The 22,199-nt window shown below is 31.8% G+C and overlaps 1 protein-coding gene across 1 annotated transcript in view; it reads left to right on the top strand.

Annotated features, from left to right (window-relative positions):
- LOC143049660 (uncharacterized) overlaps positions 1–22,199 on the top strand; it is a 210,636-nt gene that overhangs the window by 68,023 nt on the left and 120,414 nt on the right. The window contains exon 3 of the mRNA XM_076223294.1: positions 7,699–7,770. Within this exon, the coding sequence (XP_076079409.1) occupies positions 7,699–7,770 (72 nt within the window). The remainder of the gene's footprint in view (positions 1–7,698; positions 7,771–22,199) is intronic.

Here is a 22,199-nt window from a genome sequence, read left to right as displayed (position 1 = left end):
AAATCTACAATTATCTTTTTTTGGAAGATAGCTGTAGTAGATAAAGGAATATAACAGTTGTTTTCCATTCATTTCGTTATAATAAATAGTCTAAAGTTTGATTTTGACAGATTTTATGGACTCCACCTGCTTGAATTTACCTTGGAGTGCTGTATTTTTTTTAGTATATATTTTACCGTACCAACACATCCGGTCTCTCCACTATTTGATTTTTAATTGCAATTCCTCTGTCTTTTTTGTTACATTGAACCTTGAACTATCTTCTGAAACGGTTTATTACTTTCAAGATCGGTAAACTCTAACTGTCTATATATATGTCATTTTTAATAAAAAAAATTATAGTTTAGAAATATTTCTGATTCATTTTGTTCTATTTTAATTACGTATTTGATTAAAGTTGTAACATTTCTATGACAAAAGTAAGGACACTAAGTATATTTCTACTAAAAAGGATAGCTTCACATTATCTGATTTTGGTTCATGAAGTGTGCCTGTATTATTTGATGACACAATAGTTTGCTAAAGCAGGGATGACTAAATCATTATCAAACACAGACAAAACTATTCATAGGAAAATGACATGAATAACATTTTTATCTTTGATAATTCTCGTTTTCATTAAACCAAAACACTGTATTATTGATTTTCCGTTTATTTTGTTAAATTTTTATAATTATGAACTGAAATTACTGTTAGACTTATTAAAAATACCAGGATTAGAATACCATAATGTAGATCAGACTCGCGTTTCGTCTACAAAAGACTCATCAGTGACGTCCGAATCAAAAAAGTAATAAAGGGCCAAACAAAGTACGAAAATAACTGGAATGAAAATTTTGATAAATATTCTTTCTCAGCATCCACTGGTGACTGTATACTTCACGTTTTTATTTTTGGGGGTTCAAGTTGCTCAGTCTTTAGTAGTTTATGTTGTGTTTAATACAATGTTGTTCGTCTTTGTTCGATTTTACAGTTTGAACAACCTTTGATATCTTTAGTCTATCCTTTGCAATTGTCCTTCTTATGTATATTTTAATTCATTTTGTACATATATTCATGTAGCGCATAGTGTACTTTTTTTTAGAAAATGTGAAAAATAAAGATATTAAATGTATGTTGAATCGGTTACGATAATTTTAGTCAACTGGAGCAGGGATACCAATATCTTTATCGATATTAAGGCCAATATCCCTAGAGAGTTATACCTTTGAGGACCTGTCGTTAAACATCTTTTATCAATAGTTATCTTTTTTCAATACCTGATAAAACATTGTACTATGTACGATTTCCACGTACTTTGTTTCTATGTTGTCCTATGTTAACCTTGTTATAAACCAGGTAGAAAACACCATAGTAATTTCCTTTTCTTCAAAAACTGGCTGTATCCGATCAGGGATATTCGTTCCGTTTATTGATATAATCGAACGTTTGACTTTTATCAAACTTTATATATTTCCCGATTGATGAATTTACATTAATTTTTGAGTTCTGTATATTTGTTTATACCAGTTATATAGTGTATAGTTAAACTTTTGGTTACATACGTTTAGAAATAATTAAAGATAATGAATTCGATTTATCTAATTGGATTAAGAAGATAACACAAGTGTTTTGAATTTTGTTCATTGAGTGGTTACACCACTGGTTCTGACAATTTCAGTCAAATGGAGCAGGGATGTCTATGTTTTTATTGATCTTGAGGCTAATATCCCTAGAGGGAAATATCTTTACTTATCTCGCGCTTTACTAAAACGTTGTGCCTTTTTACTCTTTCCACGTCCCTTGTTTCGACTTTATTCCATTTGTATGTTCTTAATCTCAATACAAAAAACTATCAAACAGACATAACTGTTTTTGACATTTTGTACGTAACTAATTTGTCGTGAAAAAAACTGATCACGCGCAAATAAAAGAAATATCTGTAAACGATCCTAAACGTAAAAATTGAAGTTCTAAAACATTACTACCCCTTTTGTCGTGATTAGAATACTTTCTTAGTAACTATAAATCAAGCCAAGGGAGAACCCACGCAGTTACATCGAGACAACATGATATTTATTATGATGATATTGTATTTGTTCTCTATAATATGCATGTAATTGATACTGATAAATGATGTGTTTATTCAAATACTATTTTCAATCCACATCATAATAAACAGATGTTGAATAATAGCATAATGAATAAATCATCAATGAAAGACCAAAAGACAATTAACAGATAAGAAACAACCACCGACAACATTTAGTAAGTTTTAAAATACTTCTTGTTGGTCTTCTCGTCCAAATTAAAAGGGGAAGTTTAAGATAGCAGGCACATATGTGATGCCTGCGATACTTTCAGTTCGATTGTCCAAGCCAACAACTCTACTGGTTTTTTTTTATCATATTTTGTTAAACGTAGTAAGAATTAAATGTTTATGACATATCACTGATAGGTTTCTTTAAAATATTCACTTTCTTTTACAAGAGTTAATTTAGAGATTAGAATATTGTTTAGTCATTAAAGAATGTGTCTTCTGTACGCTTCTCATATATGTCTTTTTGTGTGGCTCATTGAGCTTGTGTCTCATTAATTATATGATCGTCAAACAGTCAAGTTTTTCAATATAAATCACTTAAATATGCAATACATTATATTCCTTACTAACCAGAAATCATGATTTATATTTATTAAAAAAATACATGCAGTATACGTGCAACATATTAGTTTTTCAATATTGTCCATTGGTCCCTTTAAAATATGTTTTTCGTGCTTTCAATCGGTTTTGTTTTGTTTGTTTTTTTGTATACTTTGCAAAAAGTCAAATCACAAAAATACTGATTTTCGAGGAAAATTCAAAAAGGAAAGTCCCTAATCAAAGCGCAAAATCAAAAGTTCAAACACATCAAACCAAAGGATAACAACTTTCATATTCCTGACTTGGTACAGGCATTTTCTTATGTAAAAAATGGTGGATTGAACCTGGTTTTATAGCTAGCTAAACCTCTCAATTGTATGATATTCAAAAATAGTATCTGTTATAGTAGGCACAGAATATTCAATGTGCAATCCTTTTGTAAATTATCAGAATGTTATTAAATTTTCATAATTAGTATCTCATTTATGTAAATAACGGTATCTTCTGTTTAATTAAGATGCAAATGCAATCTCCAACTGCTTTTTTCTACGAAATTTAGATATTCCTTTTCGGCTTTAATCTTCGTGATTCAGTTGAGAAAATTGCTAGGAATTTAATCATAATGTATCTTTTTGTCATATAGGAGAGGCAGACAAAGCATGTCAAAGGAACATAACCGTCAGAAAATAACTTTTCAAACGACAACAGAAAAGTTATCAAATTGTTCTTTTTGTCCTTAAACTGTCTGGAATATAATATTGTTGAAGATTTAATTTGTACCACAAAATAACTAACACTTTAAAATGAACCAGTTCAGGCATACCTAAAAAGTTACCATTTTATTGGGCCATGAATATCTGTCAGTACCATTTAAATTGAATTCTTTAACTGCAATTAATAGATATTGCTTATTTAAGATTTAGTGTTAGGTTAGGGTTTTTACATGTAAAAATTGGGTTTTAAGGCTAGTGAAAGTATAAGGGTAAGGTGTTGGTTATGGTCAGTGTAACGGCTAGGAATATAATTGGTGAAGCTCAATAATGGTTCGGTACGCTTATGTTAAAGCATGCCAAAGTAATTTTTAAGTTTTCATTATCCTCAGCGTGCATTATTTTATTACGCATATTTTAAATACGGAACTTTTAAGAAATAGTATTATAAAACTAAAATAAAATTGTGAAAATATAACTATAACTACAGTACCAATTTGGTAAGGTTGTTATTGATTTCTTTTCAATAAGGAAGGAAAAATATTAAAATAAATATTTCTAGTCCACCCACAAAATTAGATAAGAGACATATTCAGAGAAACTGATGTGCAAAGTACAGTGCACGCAATATTAATAAAGGGCTCCTAATAACAACTTGGATAACTGACTTTTCTTATCATTTCTTTTGCCAGAATCCATTGAAGATTTTATATTGCTTGCACAAATTTCTATCACATCCTGCCGCCACTCGTTATTGACATGATTAGATTAGGGTATCAATCTTGGATGTCAGTAGATCACACTTAAAGTCTGAAAACAGTGGTATCGACCTAGCTATTATAAAATATGGTCACTTAAATAAAAACAAATGTCCAAATTCATTATTTAAAAATCGCTAAATTTGGCAAACAAAATGATGTTTTGAAAGTTTGAGAGCAGGCCTTGCTTTTGTTCTAATTTGCGTTTATCACCTACGCTTTTAATGTATAATTACTATCCATCAGATGGATTAGTCAGTTTTTAATCGTCTCTAACTCAGTTTCAGTAACCTCCTGTCTATTTCATTTTATGATGTTTGTATTTCTAGATGCGAATATATTACAAGATTTGACGCCACATAGATACTTGCAAGTACATTGATTACGCAAACACATATTTGCTACTATGTGATGATGGTTTGCTGATACATTATGTAACTTGTCTTTTTCTATTAAATGTTTCTTGTTTGATGCTGTTGTTACGGTAAATCAGTAATGATTCATCTTATCATTTTATTAACAGTTCACCATTTCTTTTACAAATGTTTATTCACATCAAGTTTTGTACATATAAAGTATTTTGATTACTGTTTTAAAGAAATAAAAAAATAAAGGCTCCAAAGAGCCTGTGTCGCTCACCTAGTTCTACTTTGGTTTTGGAAATCATGTTAAAATTGATTAAAATCATAACAGATACCCTAGTTATGATTGAGGTCAAATTTGGTTTAATGTTGGCCTTGTAATTTAATCAAAAGCAGAAGACTTTTGTAAAGTTTACAGAAATTACCAATAAATTCATTGAAACTGTACAAAATGATTTTATAAGAACAATGAAAAATCAGCTACAAAGTAACAACACTTCGTCAGCACCTCAAAAGAAAAATTCATGCCATGTTTGGTTTCAATCCATTAAGCGGTTTTCTAGAAAAAAAAAACATTTGTATATATTTCCCATAGGGTCCTTTGTTGAACTAAGTCATCCGTTGGCAGCCATCTTGGTTGATGGATTTGCTACACAGTAACAACACTTGGTCAGCACCTCATTAGAAACATTCATGCCATGTTTGGTTTCATTCCATTTAGTGGTTCTTCAAGAGAAGACTAGTGTCTGTATTTCACAAAAGGGTCTTTTTTAAACTAAGTTCCCCGCTGGCAGCCATCGTGAATGATTGGTTGTCTACAAAGTAACAACACTTGGCCAGCACCTCATTCTTGCCATATTTGATTTCATTCTTTTCAGTGGTTCTCTAAAAGAAGACATTTGTATGTATTTCCAATAGGTCCTATATTAAACTAAGTCCCCGTTGGCGGCCATCTTGGATGATTGTTCGCCTAAAATGTTACAACACTTTGTCAACACCTCATCAGGAACATTCAAGTCCTGTTTTATTTCATTCCATTTAGTGTTCTCTAAAAGAAGACATTTGTATGTATTTCCCTTAGGATCCTATGTTAAATTAAATCCCTCTCTGCGGGCCATCTTGGATGATTGATAGCCTACAAAGTTACAACACTTGGTCAGCACCTCCTAAGGAACATTCATGCTATGTTTTGTTTCATTCCATTTAGTGGTTCTCTAAAAGAAGACATTTGTATGTATTTCCCTTAGGGTCCTATGTTAAACAAAGTCCCCTGCTGGCGGCCATCTTTGATTATGGATCGGCTTCAAAGTAACAACACTTGGTCATCACCTCAATAGGAACATTCATGCCATGTTTGGTTTCATACCATTCAGTGGTTAATTATCTAAAGACGTTTCTAATGACTGATTGCAAATGACGTTGCATTATTTCTGATATAAAAGAAAAAATAAATAAATCTTTAAGCAATGCAAACACAATTTTAGTATCTTTTTTCCAGAAATTCAGCATATTTTGTAAACAACAACCAATCCTGATGAACAAAAAGTAATAAATTCCACTGGTGGTTAATGATTTCCATTAAAATAAAGAATTAAATACATTATAATTCAACACAAACAAAAGTTTAAGTATCTTTATCCTTACATTATTCACATCTTATAAAAAAGTAATTATCTAAAGGCTTTTATAATGACTGATTACAAATGACATTGAATTATTTCTGATATAAAAGAAGAAATATTTGCATTTTGAAGCAATGTGAACAAAATGTTATTATCTTTTTCCTGAAATTCAGCTTTTGCTATGAAAACAACCAACCCTAATGCATAAAAAGTACTAAATTCCAATGGTGGATCATGATTTCCATTGGAACAAAAAAATAAATGCATTCTTATTCAACACAAACAAAAGTTATCAAAGTTAAAAAAAGTTGAATCAGCATATAGCCTACCACATGGAGGAATAGCAATACATCTAAAGGACAAAAAATATCGCCAGGATATAGTGGACAACTGGGCAACTGAAAAGCTATGTGGTAACTCGGTAATTCACACACCACGTTTAAGTAAACTAAGGAGCACAGAAACTTACCTACACAATATACAAACAAAGCTAGAGGAAAGCTACATACATAAAGAACTAAGTACAGATTGCAACGTGTGCAGGGTCCATAGATTAAAATCAGAGACACAGGCAAATACCTACCAGTAGTCAAAGTACCAATTAAAGATTTTGACTGAGCAGAAAAACATTACACTCAGATTTCTTAGTCCCAGAGACAGACAATAGAGAAAAAAGTAAGCCAGATAGACAATTTAAAGTAACAAGGTGCTTTAACTGCAATAGAATAGGCCATATCTTCGCCCGCAAGCATGCCTGTAGTAACTACGCCAAGGAAGAGTGCAATCTCAGACAGTGTCCGACAGATCCATTTGTTTTAACTGTAGTGGAGAACATACGTCAACCAAGGTGCACAAAATATCAGCAAATATTGAAGAGACTAGACATACAACGGATACTAACAGCTGAAGTCCGTCAGGATGACAATCCTTCTTATTAATTCCCAAGCTATAAATACGGCATACAAGGACATTGTAATTCTCATAAAAAAAAATCGATGAAAGTCAGATTTCCGATATTGATATGCTAGTATGATAAAGTGTTTATTTTATATCCTCATAGGTCTCGTACATATGGGAAATAGTAATTCCATGCTTGGCTTGATTTTGATAATAATTATTTGACAATTCAAGATACGTTGATAGCATTTGTTAATGATACTGATTTCTTAAGGTGACATGTTAATGGCCTAATTAACACCTTTGTTGGTCCTTAATCTGTTGAATGATAACTTGATCTTGGGTTAATTAGTGTTGTCATTACGATTTACACGGGCCAATGTTTCCTTTGCAATTTTGTTCAATCCAGACTATTTGTAACCTTCGTTTCTAAAGGCTATAATTTTTCAATAATTTTTTTTAGAAAACTAAAATCCACGAATTTAAAAACCCACGAACATGTATATATTACTCAAACCATGAAAATTGATACCCACGAATTAAACTACTTTCACAGTAGCAGTTTTACAAAATTGTTAAAATGTAATCTTTTAGCTATTTATTGGAAAGCAGAATACTTCTGTTACATAAATATGGGCTGTTTTTGACAATACAATGCACTTGTATCGGGTACTAGCATATAACACTAATAAATATACTGTTAAATATTTTATTTAATGTCATTTTCAGACTCTTGGAGGGCAATCAGATTACCAGGCTATATGGAAACTCTTTTGAACAGTTGACTGCCCTTAAACGATTGTAAGTTATTTTAATCCTCCAAGACAAAAACAAAATGCTGGCATTTGTTACTGACTTGCTATTATTGCATGTTATCACACATTTTAAGTTATTGCTTTTTTCATATTAATTATATTTTGTGAAGATATTGATTGAGTGCAGATTATTTGATTGTTTTGAAAAAGTTAATTGCAACTGTTCGACAAAGCTCAAAAATAAGTGTTACATTAATTTGGTGCGAAGTTCACAGTTGACCCTCTCGTACAACGTAAATTATTTTGTATTTTTAAATTTCAAAAAAGTGCTGAAGCAGTAAATTTCAAAAAAGTGTTTTAATTATGACACTCAACAGCTTTTTACTAACCACACTATATGCATATCAATTCAAAGGCTTCACACAGCATCTGCTCGAATATAGTTAATAGTTAACAACAATCAACACTCATAAGTTCTTTGTTAAACATCATGAATTTGATGACTGCCACGACATATCTGTATCTAAACTTCAATGCGACATGTTTTTCGCAATCTTAGATCTTTATAAACTAGAATATTCAATTGAATATTCGTCGTATCTGTTTAATTGCCGATTGTTTACTTTTATCTATAGTGAGATATTGATTAAATCTGAATTAGCATGACTGGTGATAAATGGAGAGCAGGATATTCCGTTACTTCTGTTGGAAAGAAAAGTCTAACGTTTGATTCCTCTGTCTTTTTGTTGCTTTGACTTGTCTTCTGAAACGATTTATGCTACTACAATATATTACTGCCTCTACTTATTTTATTTCTTAATATTTTTGTTTATCATTCAGAAAGATTTGTGTCTGCTTTAATTAGGTATTAGGTTTAAGGTGTGCCATTTCTATATAAAAAATTATGAAAAAATAAGTATATTTCTAATTAAAAAGATAGCTTCACATCACCTGAATTTTGTTAATGGTGGTTGCCTGTATTGATTGATGACACGCTAGTTTGCTAGAGTGGAAATAACTAAAATAGTAACAAACTCAGACACTTCCATTCTTAAGAAGAATGATATTATCTATCGTCGGTTAGTAATTCATGATCAAATCCAAGGCTTTGGAATTTTCGTTTGTTTTGTTCTATTTTTATAATTATAAACTCGAATCACTGTTCATGTAAACACAACATAGACACCAGGATTGAACTTTTCTACGCCCGACTCGCGTTTGTCTAAAAAAGACTCATTTTTTTTATATAGATTAGACCGTTGGTTTTTCCCGTATAAATGGTTTTACACTAATAATGTTGGGGACCTTTATAGCTTGTTGTTCTGTGTGAGCAAAGGCCCTGTGTTGAAGGCCGTACATTGACTTATAATGGTTTACTTTTATTAATTGTTATTTGGATGAAGAGCTGTTTCATAGGCACTCACACCACATCTTCCTATATCTAATCATCAGTGACACTCGAATTAAAAAGTTTAAAACAGGCCAAGCAGAGTAGAAAGTAGAAGGACATTGGAGATCAAAAATTCCTAAATATAACATACTATCGACAAATGTATATGTATTGTAATACAATACTGATTGCTATCGACTACAGAAGTATTATAAACAAAAATGAAATTGTTCATTTGTAACCCTAAAAGGTACCAATTTGAAAAAGTTGTACCTGGTCGCTTAACGAGAAGGAACAATATTTTTCAACAGTATTACTAGCTTCAAAATTGGACACAAGACTACGAGATTCGTTGTAAAACGTACACTGTATGCGTCAAAAAGTATTAGGTTCCTACGGACAACTACGGTAACTGAAAGGATTTTTTGGAATAAATATGCTTTGCGAGCATCCAGTGGTTCATTTTATACTGCCATTTTATGTTGGGTTCATGTTGCTCAGTCTTAAGTTTTATATGTTGTGTTTAATACACTGTTGTTCGTCTATGTATTGTGTATTGTTTATGCCATGGCAGTGCTGGTTTGTTCGACTTTTGACCTTTGATAACTTTAGCCTCTCCTTTGCAATTTTCCTTCATATAAAAATAAGTAGATGTGGTATGATTACCAATGAGACAACTTCCCACCAAAGTTCAAAATGAAGTGGATGTAGGCAACTATAGGCAATTGTACGGTCTTTAACAGTGAAAAAACCCATACCGTATGGTCGGCTATCAAAGGCCCAAACATGAAAAATAGGAAACAATTCAATTTGGAAAATTAACGGCCTATTGTATATGTATATTTTATTTTATTTCATACATATGCATAGTATATTTTTTTTTAAGAATATATGAAAAGTAAGAACATTTAGTGTTCGTTGAATAGATGAGACAACTTAAGTGGTTTGAGTTTTGTTCTTTGAAAAGACCCTGCATCTCGGTATAGTAATTTTAGTTAACCTGAGCAGTGATGCCAACATCTTGATTAATATTCAGGCCAATATTCTTAGAAAGGAATACCTTTAACAATCTGTCGTTATACATCTTTGATTAATAGTTATCTTTCTAAAAACTGATAAAACATTGTGTTTTGTACGATTTCCGGGTACTTTGCTCCTATGTTCTATTTTAAGGGAAATCGATTAGATTCCAAGTTAATATAAAACAGATATATACATATATTACGATTAAATTTAGATTGCGATTTAGTTTGGAACCTTTCTTAAAGCTACAACCACTAATGCATAGCCCCATTGCTTTCAATGTTAAATTCTGCAATTTCAAGCATTAATGGCTACTTTGTCTGAAGTTCAAGTAAAGTGGCAGTTATGTCAAGTCAAAGCAATACCTTAACCTAACTTGTGCTGAACAATTCAATATAACTTTAATTGCATATTAGAGTGTACCAGTTTCCTGAAGTTTGATAGTACAAAATCAGGTACTTCTGATCTGAACAACAGGGCAAATGTGCCCTTCTATTAAGATTTTATATACTTCCTAGGAAACTTTCAACAAGGGTTTAACAGGGATCCCAAGTCTCCAAGCTTTCATTTGATACTAAAACTGCCCTAAAATTTCACCTATTGACAATTAAAGATACGGCTATGCGTAGGAACTATTTTGTTTAAAATTTGTACTCCTTTCTTGTATGTTCTTTCCGACCGGAATGTTTAGTCAAAACACTATAATTCAGGCTCAAATTGGACTGGTAGTAACATATGCGTTATACAAAGAAAACTCCACATGAATACTAATAATGACAGATACCATACTTGTTCAATGCTTACAAGTTCAACTCAAATAACAATGTTCCTACCTATATGTCATATTTGTATCAGAGATTCTTCCTCGAATATAAATATAGTGGTCCAAACTTAAAATATAATTGATAATGCTGTCCCCCCCTTTTTTCTACATGTTGAAAAGGGAGAAAGATTTGGTAGAAACCATACTTTTATGTATAAATATGGATCAACAAGAGCAATTTATCTATCTTCCAACTATGTCAATATCGTATATGACCACCTCTCGATTTATGACCGTCTGACACCTCCGTCGCAATAAATCAATTAGACTTCAAAAAAAGTCTTGATGGATGTTGTTTCATTCCCTGGAAAGTTCTGTTCGGTGCTGAGCTAGCGTTTCCGGTGAATTATGGCTATTTACGAAACGTCGTGCAAGTTCGACCCAAAGATGTATGATTGGCGATAAATCTCGAGACATTTCTGGCCGTGGCAACACGCAAATGTGATTATTCTCCAAAAAGTTCATCAAAATTTGTGCCACTTGACAACAGTCGTTGTCCTGTTGAAAAACCTGGTTAAAGCGATGCCTTTGGAGAAACGATAGAACAACTAGAGAATTTCCTACATCTTTTTGCATTCAGGTTACCATCGATGATTTCGAGCTCGGTGAGCTCCTGGTAGGTTATTCCTCCCCATACCTTAATTCCTCCACACCAACCGATCTGTTTTCTGTACGCACGCATCATGAAATCGATCAATTGCGTCGCTAAATTCTAAGTTGAATTTCGATTCATCGGTAAAAAGAACCTGTCTCCATGTAAGCCTATTCTATCGAATCCGTACCCGAGTCCATTGAAATTGCATGAGGATAGGTCCCTTCAACGGATAAAGTGCTCTTAGATCAACTTGACGCAACTGTTATGAACTGTTTGCACAGATATTCTGTTGTTATTTCTTCCGTGGGTTTGTCGTGCTGTTTTTGACGCGTTTACAAAGATATTCTGGATATGAATAATTCGGATGTGTCTGTCTTGACGTAACGTCGTTCCACATGGTCTACCACTTCGGGGACGATTATTTGTCGTGCCAGTATCTGTCAGACGTGTCTTAAGTCTTGAAATAGTCATTCTAGAGACATTAAAATTATTTGCAACTTGCATTTGATTTGAATCATCCTTGCTGCCAACATCCCAATACATGTACATCGTTCTCTTTCATTTTGGCGTAGACGTGACATTGACTTATGTGTAGCTTTTTCAATTTTTTAATGCGACCTTTTATTCAGAATAGTGTTCGACACAATCAATGACCAAAAGGACAACTCGATTCCATCTCTATACAGGTAATTCTTTGAAAAAAGGCTTATTTGTTAGAAATCAGAAAATGATGTTACGTCATTTCCGATTTATTTTTACAAATGAGTAAATTTGATAAATAAATCATTCAGGTTACTAGTTTTAGTTTTGAAAATGTTTTAAATAAATATATGTGATTTGTTTTTAATTAAAAACCAATGCAATGTTTCATTTTTTTTTTACCTAGTATATTTTAAAGAAATAAAAAAATAAGGACTTTAAGTCATTGAAGTGATAACATAATTGAGACCAATATCCCTAGAAATGGATTTTTTTTATCAATTTTAACTGTCAATATGCGAGCAACTTAGAAAACAGTTGTTGGTTAGTAACTGCTGCATGAGGAGGGCAAACCATTTTAAACCAATATTTATTTGCCAAAACACAAAGAAAACTGTTACGCAGTTTATCTTTATATTCATTAAAGTGTTGATGGGTATCACAGGAACAACTTAGGTAACTGAATGGAAAATTAATGGCTGATATTCTTATTGACTGCCTACACTTGTAATTGACCTGTAGCTAGCTGTTGTAAAATATAGTCAAAAATATAAATGTTTGTGTACTAACTTTCATCAAATATAATGCAATAAGTTTTTAAGTAGTTAACGTAAAAATTGAAGTTATGAAGAATAAATACTCGTTTTGTCATAATTTTAAGACTGTTTTATGCTTCGAAAAAGCAATGTGTGTTACTATAATGTCTTGTTCACACGTTCGAATCGAATGCGAGTCCAATTCGCAAATCGTGTTCACACAGTCTTCTTTTTTTTAAAATTTGAATCGATTCGAATTTGCTAATTCGTACTATCAAATTCGCATTAAAACATTAGTTCCCTTCAAGTCGAATTAAACTGTGGTGTGAACACTTTCTAAATTGTATTTCGAACTACCCATACAAGTGCTTAAAAGAATAGTATCATTATTTCTTGAGTCTTTAAAATTAAAAACGTAACACCAATTTGTGTCCGCGAAAATACCATAGGCGAAAACCATAATGACGTCATTGTGGTCATGACGTCATGTTCATATGGACGTAATATGCGGATATCCCGACAAGTCCGAAATGTCCGATAATATTTTACAAAGGGGTAACACTTGGTCGTTAATAGAGAAATTTTGTCTATCCTAGCACCCTCCACAAAAAAACCAAATAGTTCTTCCCTAAAGAAAAATGTTTTTAAAGAAGTGATAAATCTGGGCAAAATTTCAAACACATGTTGTTTTTTTTCGTTGAACAATGGTTATTGCAATAGAACAGGAAAAAATGGTCTTCGAAACAATAGGAAAATCCTAACCTTGTTATTAAAATGAGAAGGACAAATGATTCCGATAAGTACCTGGTCAGATAATGAGAGCAAGGAAATATTATGGGCTCTAAAATGATTGTTCTCTTTGAAATAATAATTAATTAATTGATAAAGCGAATTAATGGTTAACTTCGTTCGGACAGTAAAGCGAATTTGTCTCTATACTATGTAGCGGAATTAGGGTCATAAATATTGAATTTAGCATATGCTTAAATCATTTTAGCATATGCTATATTATAATTTAGCATATGCTAAATTGATTTTAGCTTAAGCTAAATTCATTTTACAATAAGCTGAATTCCTTTTTGCATAAGCTAAAATCAATTTAGCATATGCTGAATTGTTAAGCTTATACATGTATGTTGGCGCAGAATCAATAATATTTATATTATAATAAAAGTTTATTTTGGCATATACTTAACATGCTTAATGAATTTAGCTTTTGCTAAAATGATTTTAGCTGATGCCTAATTAATTGTTTTATCCAATCAAAATCTCGCTTTCTAAACTACTTTTATAGGACTTTATACTTTTCTCTGGTTTAAATAAATAACCACTTTTCTCAAAAAAATAAATGTTTTTCTTTATGTAAATACATATATAAATAGAGGGTACTATGGCCCTCTGCCATCCTGCTGAATCCGTCTCTGCTAACAATTAAGCTGAATTTGTATAAACATTTAGGTCTCGCATGTTGGAAAATTTATTTTACATTCTTCATGTTGTAACACGTTTTTTTTTGTTTAAATAAAATTCTATGTGTAATTCTGTATACATTGTATTAAAATTTCACTACTGTGTGGGGTTTAAAGGTCTAATACAATGTATACATTAAAATGCATCATGACAAGTTGAGATTTGAACAAATGATGTTTTTCAATCTTGTTCAATAATTTAGCACTATCAGAAATACAGGTCAATTTCTATTTGCAGCACAATCCCATTAAAATTTTGTAGTTTTCGAGTAGTTCTGTTTTTGATCATATTTCTTAACTTTTGCCAATCCTTTTCCCCTCTTACAGGAGGGGTCAGCGCCAAAGAAAATTTCCAAAAAAGAACATTTAAAAAAGTATGCATCGAAATTAGACAGCAACCATTTGATTTTCTAAAAGGGGGGGGGGGGGCGTTTTTTTATAGATTTTTTGGATAAGTTTTATTTTACCCTCAGCTGCCAGTATATGTAATGCTAAAATTGAAAGAAAAAATTTGCTTTCGACTTGTCCTCGAAAAAATAAATTAGTCAAATCCTTCATTAAGTTTTCCATCTTAATAAAGATGATTAATAACTGGTGCATACGTGGCCTATTTATTTAAAATGTTCGCTGCCGTAGTTGCAAAATCACTCGAGAAGAATAAATGCATTGAAGCAAGCGGTGCATGAGAGAATAGCATAATCAACTTCTCGGCCATTCACGAAAATAATTAAATCCCGTTGTTTAAATGGGTAAATGGCCAAAAACGTTTCTATTATATTGAGAGTAGCAAGAATGTCTCCCCGGAATCAAACACTGATCAACTGATTTGTTTAAAAACAGTGCACAAAGTCGTTGTGCTTAAAAAAAAAGGTCAAGCACAGGCACTTTTCTCTTGAGTCACATAATGGAAGGGCAGATACGAAAATTACTGAACTAATAGATTGATGTGTTCTCCGTCCGTGGTATTTTTTTAAAAGAAAATCGGAGGTTATGCATTTTTGTCATCCAACTTGATAGATACCCATGTCGTCGACTTGATATCTCCTTGTTCTGCACAACTATGTAATAGATAAATTAAAACCTTATGCAAATGGTGTTTTTATAAATTAAACACTTCGTAATTGAGAAGAAAATTGTCATTTTATTTATTCTCTATTAACTTTTAAATTTTTTGTTGCTATAGTTAAAATTACAGTTAGCATTTATCGCCTTCTCTAACAAAGAGCTTCGATTCTTTTGTTCTATTTCAACCGGGTTTCCGACTGTACATTTTAAAGATCGGTGCCTTTTATAGCTTACTGTGCGGTATATGGCAAATTGATTTTAGCTAATTGCCGGAATGCAAAGTTGGGTTAGGAACCGATTAATTACGAATGTAAGAATAATTATTGAGGCTACGGTTACATTGCGTTATTGTTACATGAAAAACAGCAATGTACGCTAGATTTATTAAACTTAAATCTTCTATATAGGTTTGTTGCTTAATTCATTCATGTCTACTACATGTATTCGACCTTTAAACCCCACACAGTAGTGAAATTTTAATACAATGTATACAGAATTACACATAGAATTTTATTTAAACAAAAAACACGTGTTAAGAATGTAAAATAAATTTTCCAACATGCGAGACCTAAATGTTTATACAAATTCAGCTTAATTGTTAGCAGAGACGGATTCAGCAAGATGGCAGAGGGCCATAGTACCCTCTATTTATATATGTATTTACATAAAGAAAAACATTTATTTTTTTTTAGAAAAGTGGTTATTTATTTAAACCAGAGAAAAGTATAAAGTCCTATAAAAGTAGTTTAGAAAGCGAGATTTTGATTAGATTGGATAAAACAATTAATTAGGCTAAAATCATTTTAGCAAAAGCTAAATTCATTAAGTATATGCCAAAATAAACTTTTATAATAATATAAATATTATTGATTCTGCGCCAACATTTATGTATAAGCTTATAACAATTCAGCATATGCTAAATTGATTTTAGCTTATGCAAAAAGGAATTTAGCTTATTGTAAAATGAATTTAGCTTAAGCTAAATTCAATATTTATGACCCTAATTCCGCGACATAGCATAGAGACAAATTCGCTTTACTGTCCGAACGAAGTTAACCATTAATTCGCTTTATCAATTAATTAATTATTATTTCAAAGAGAACAATCATTTTAGAGCCCATAATATTTCCTTGCTCTCTTTATCTGACCAGGTACTTATCGGAATCATTTGTCCTTCTCATTTTAATAACAAGGTTAGGATTTTCCTATTGTTTCGAAGACCATTCTTTCCTGTTCTATTGCAATAACCATTGTTAAACGAAAAAAAAACATCATGTGTTTGAAATTTTGCCCAGATTTATCACTTCTTTAAAAACATTTTTCTTTAGGGAAGGACTATTTGTTTTTTTTGTGGAGGGTGCTACATGTAGGATAGACAAAATTTCTCTATTAACGACCAAGTGTTACCCCTTTGTAAAATATTATCGGACATTTCGGACTTGTCGGGATATACGCATATTACGTCCATATGAATATGACGTCATGACCACAATGACGTCATTATACTTTTCGCCTATGGTATTTTCGCGGACACATAATGGTGTTACGTTTTTAATTTTAAAGACTCAAGAAATAATGATACTATTCTTTTAAGCACTTGTATGGGTAGTTCGAAATACAATTTAGAAAGTGTTCACACCACAGTTTAATTCGACTTGAAGGGAACTGATGTTTTAATGCGAATTTGATAATACGAATTAGCAAATTCGAATCGATTCAAATTTAAAAAAAAGAAGACTGTGTGAACACGATTTGCGAATTGGACTCGCATTTGATTCGAATGTGTGAACAAGACATAATAGTAACATACATTGCTTTTTCTAAGCATAAAACAGTCTTAAAATTATGACTAAACGAGTATTTATTCTTCATAACTTCAATTTTTACGTTAACTACTTAAAAACTTATTGCATTATATTTGATGAAAGTTAGTACACAAGCATTTATATTTTTGACTATATTTTACAACAGCTAGCTACAGGTCAATTACAATTACCAGCCATTAATTTTCCATTCAGTTACCTAAGTTGTTCCTGTGATACCTATCAAAACTTTAATGAATATAAAGATAAACTGCGTAACAGTTTTCTTTGTGTTTTGGCAAATAAATATTGGTTTAAAATGGTTTGCCCTCCTCATGCAGCAGTTACTAACCAACAACTGTTTTCTAAATTGCTCGCATATTGACAGTTAAAATTGATAAAAAAATCCATTTCTAGGGATATTGGTCTCAATTATGTTATCACTTCAATTCCTTATTTTTTATTTCTTTAAAATATACTAGGTAAAAAAAATGAAACGTTGCATTTGGTTTTTAATTAAAAACAAATCACATATATTTATTTAAAATATTTTCAAAACTAAAACTAGTAACCTGAATGATTTATCTATCAAATTTATTCATTTGTAAAAATAAATCGGAAATGACGTAACATCATTTTCTGATTTCTAACAAATAAGCCTTTTTTCAAAGAATTACCTGTATAGAGATGGAATCGAGTTGTCCTTTTGGTCATTGATTGTGTCGAGCACTATTCTGAATAAAAGGTCGCATTAAAAAATTGAAAAAAGCTACACATAAGTCAACGTCAGGTCTACGCCAAAATGAGAGAGAACGATGTACATGAATTAGGATGTTGGCAGCAAGGATGATCCAAATCAAATGCAAGTTGCAAATAATTTTAATGTCTCTAGAATGACTATTTCAAGACTTAAGACACGTCTGACAGATACTGGCACGACAAATAATCGTCGCCGAAGTGGTAGACCATGTGGAACGACGTTACGTCAAGACAGACACATCCGAATTATTCATATCCAGAATATGTTTGTAAACGCGTCAAAAACAGCACGACAAACCCACGGAAGAAATAACAACAGAATATCTGCGCAAACAGTTCATAACAGTTGCGTCAAGTTGATCTAAGAGCACTTTATCCGTTGAAGGCACCTATCCTCATGCAATTTCAATGGACTCGGGTACGGATTCGATAGAATAGGCTTACATGGAGACAGGTTCTTTTTACCGATGAATCGAAATTCAACTTAAAATTTAGCGACGCAATTGATCGATTTCATGATGCGTGCGTACAGGAAACAGATCGGTTGGTTTGGAGGAATTAAGGTATGGAGAGGAATAACCTACCAGGAGCTCACCGAGCTCGAAATCATCGATGACATATTTTGACTATTTTATTTATTATGTCTGTTTAGTTAACGCATCATTGTAAATATAACTTAATTTGATGACACTGTCGTACAAAGTGAGAGGTTTAGCGCTATAAAATCAGGTTTAATCCACCATTTTCTACATTTGAAAACGCCTGTACCAAGTCAGGAATATGACAGTTGTTGTCCATTCGTTTTTGATGTGTTTTGTCATTTGATTTTGCAATGATTACGGACTCTCCGATTTGATCTTCCTCTGAGTTCAGTATTTTTGTTATATTACCTTTTATGCTACTTACACAAACACTGCTCCAACAAGGTTATACAGAAGAACGACTGAAATCGACATTCCGTATAGTCACCGATATACAGCGTTATCGTCAAGAGTATGCTACTTAAACAAACACTGCTCCAACAGAGTTATAAAGGAGAACGACTGAGATCAACATTCCGTATAATAACTGATATAAAGAAGTATATTCAAGGGTATGCTACTTACACAAAAACTGTTCAAACAGAGTAATAAAGGAGAACGACTGAGATCAACGTTCTGTAAAGTAACTGATATAAAGAAGTATATTCAAGGGTATGCTACTTACACAAACATTGCTCCAGCAGAGTTATAAAGAAGAAAAACTGAGATCAACGTTCTGTATAGTAACCGATATAAACCAGTATGGTCAAGGGTATGCTACTGACACAAACACTGCTCCAACAAAGAAGAAGAACTGAGATCAACGTTCTGTATAGTAACCAATACAAACCAGTATGGTGAAGGGTATGCTACTTACACAAACACTGCTCCAACAGAGTTATAAAGAAGAAGAGCTGAGATCAACCTTCCGTATTGTAACCGATACAAACCAGTATGGTTAAGGGTATGCTACTTACACAAACACTGCTCCAACAGAGTTATAAAGAAGAAGAACTGACAACGACATTCCATTGCGACCTTGTCTGAAAGTGTAACCAAAAATAGAAATTGGATTTTTTAATCATAACTTTGATATGGTACCAATTATGGAAAGCTGTTATTATGTATTACTTAACTAGTCCAACAATAAACATTTTAACCCTTTATTACTTTCTTAAAAGTTATTCGCCATTTACCATCATTCAAAATGCTATAAAAAGATCTGAATTTTCAAATTTCAGAGCAGACCTTGAACATATTATTCTTACACTTACATCATTTAGCTAAACATTGGAAAATGTATGTATGTCAGTTTTCTAAAAGCTTTACATACCACAATATCAGTTGTACATGATGTTTATACAAACAATTACTGATTAAATAAGTTTGTAATGACATTACCAGGCTATATAGAAAATCTTTTGAACAGTTGACTCTTCCTGAATACTTGTAAGTTATCTAAATTCTCCAAGACAAAACAAATACCGGCATTCGTTGTAGACTTGCTCTTATTGCATGTTATCATACATCTTCTGTTATTGATTTTTTCATGTTAATGATATTTTTTTAAGATATTGAATGAGTTCAGATTATTCAATTGTTTTTAAAAAAGTTAACTGCAACTGGTCCACAAATGTCAAAAATTAGTGTTACATTAATTTGATTCAAAATTCACGCTGAACCCTTTCGTATAACGTAAATTATTATGTATTCATAAATTTCAAAAATGTACTGAAGAAGTAAATGTCCTAAATGTATTCTGATTATGACACTCAACAGCAATTAATTAACTTCACTAGATGCATATCATTCAAAAGCTTTACACAACATCTGTTCCAAAATAGTTATTAGGAAGAACAACTGCAATCGACACTCATATGTTCTTCGGTTAACACAATGAATTGGTTGACTGCCACAACATATATGTGTCTTAAATGTCAAGCGACAAGTTTTCGCAATCTTAAATCTTTATAAACTAGAACACAATGAAATAGTCGTCTTACCTGTTTTTAACCAATTGTTTACTATTCACTTTATTGATATATTGAGTGAGTCTAAATAAGCATGACTGGTGACGAATAGATAGCAGGAACGCTTGTCAGCTACTTTTGGTGTCTATGTCAGATTTATATATCTATGATGTATGTGTTCACAATTTTGACTGCTAGATCTCCATCATTGTTACGTTTATCATTTATATCTGTTTGTGTTGATCATACAATTTTGTCGTTATAGTGTGGTTAAATCTACAATTATCATTTTTTGGAAGATAGCTGTAGTAGATAAAGGAATATAACAGTTGTTTTCCATTCATTTCGTTATAATAAATAGTCTAAAGTTTGATTTTGACAGATTTTATGGACTCCACCTGCTTGAATTTACCTTGGAGTGCTGTATTTTTTTAGTATATGTTTTACCGTACCAACACATCCGGTCTCTCCACTTTTTGATTTTTAATTGCAATTCCTCTGTCTTTTTTCTTACATTGAACCTTGAACTGTCGTCTGAAACGGTTTATTCCTTTCAAGATCGGTAAACTCTAACTGCCTATATATATGTCATTTTTAATAAAAAAAATTATAGTTTAGAAATATTTCTGATTCATTTTGTTCTATTTTAATTACGTATTTGATTAAAGTTGTAACATTTCTATGACAAAAGTAAGGACATTAAGTATATTTCTAATAAAAAGGATAGCTTCACATTATCTGAATTTGGTTGATGAAGTGTGCCTGTATTCTTTGATGACACAATAGTTTGCTAAAGCAGTGATGACTAAATCATTATTAAACTCAGACACAACTATTTATAGGAAAATGACATGAATAACATTATCTATCTTTGATAATTCTCGTTTTCATTAAACCAAAACACTGTACTATTGATTTTCCGTTTATTTTGTTAATTTTTTATAATTATGAACTGAAATTACTGTTAGACTCATCATAAATACCAGGATTAGAATACCATAACGTAGATCAGACTCGCGTTTCGTCTACAAAAGACGCATCAGTGACGTCCGAATCAAAAAAAGTAAAAAAGGGCCAAACAAAGTACGGAAATAACTGAAATGAAGATTTCGATAAATATTCTTTCTCAGCATCCACTTGTGACTGTATACTTTACGTTTGTTTAGGGGGTTCATGTGGCTCAGTCTTTAGTAGTATATGTTATGTTTAATACAATGTTGCTCGTCTTTGTAGTTTTTAGTGTTTACTATGGCGTGATCGGTTTGTTCGGTTTTACAGTTTGAACAACCTTTGGTATCATTAGTCTATCCTTTGCAATTGTCCTTCCTATGTATATTTTAATTTATTTTGTACATATATACATGTAGCGCATAGTGTACTTTTTTTTAGAAAATGTGAAAAATAAAGTTATTAAATGTATAATGAATTGGTTATGATAATTTTAGTCAACTGGAGCAGGGATACCAATATCTTTATCGAAATTGAGGCCAAAACTTTTGGTTACATACGTTTATAAATAATTAAAGATAATGAATTCGATTTATCTAATTGGATTAAGAAGATAACACAAGTGTTTTGAATTTTGTTCATTGAGTGCTTACCCTGGTTCTGACAATTTCAGTCAAATGGAGCATGGATGTCTATGCTTTTATTGATCTTGAGGCTAATATCCCTAGAGAGAAATATCTTTACTTATCTCGCGCTTATCATCATTAATCGATAATTATAATCTTTCCACGTCCCTTGTTTCTACTTTATTCCACTTGTATATTCTGAATCTCAATACAAAAAACTATCAAACAGACATAACTGTTTTTGACATT

The sequence above is a fragment of the Mytilus galloprovincialis genome, chromosome 10, assembly GCF_965363235.1.
Source record: "Mytilus galloprovincialis chromosome 10, xbMytGall1.hap1.1, whole genome shotgun sequence".
NCBI classification, from domain to species: Eukaryota; Metazoa; Mollusca; class Bivalvia; order Mytilida; family Mytilidae; genus Mytilus; species Mytilus galloprovincialis.
The sequence above is the reverse complement of the archived record's forward strand: the minus strand, read 5'-3'. Positions and strand labels throughout refer to the sequence as shown.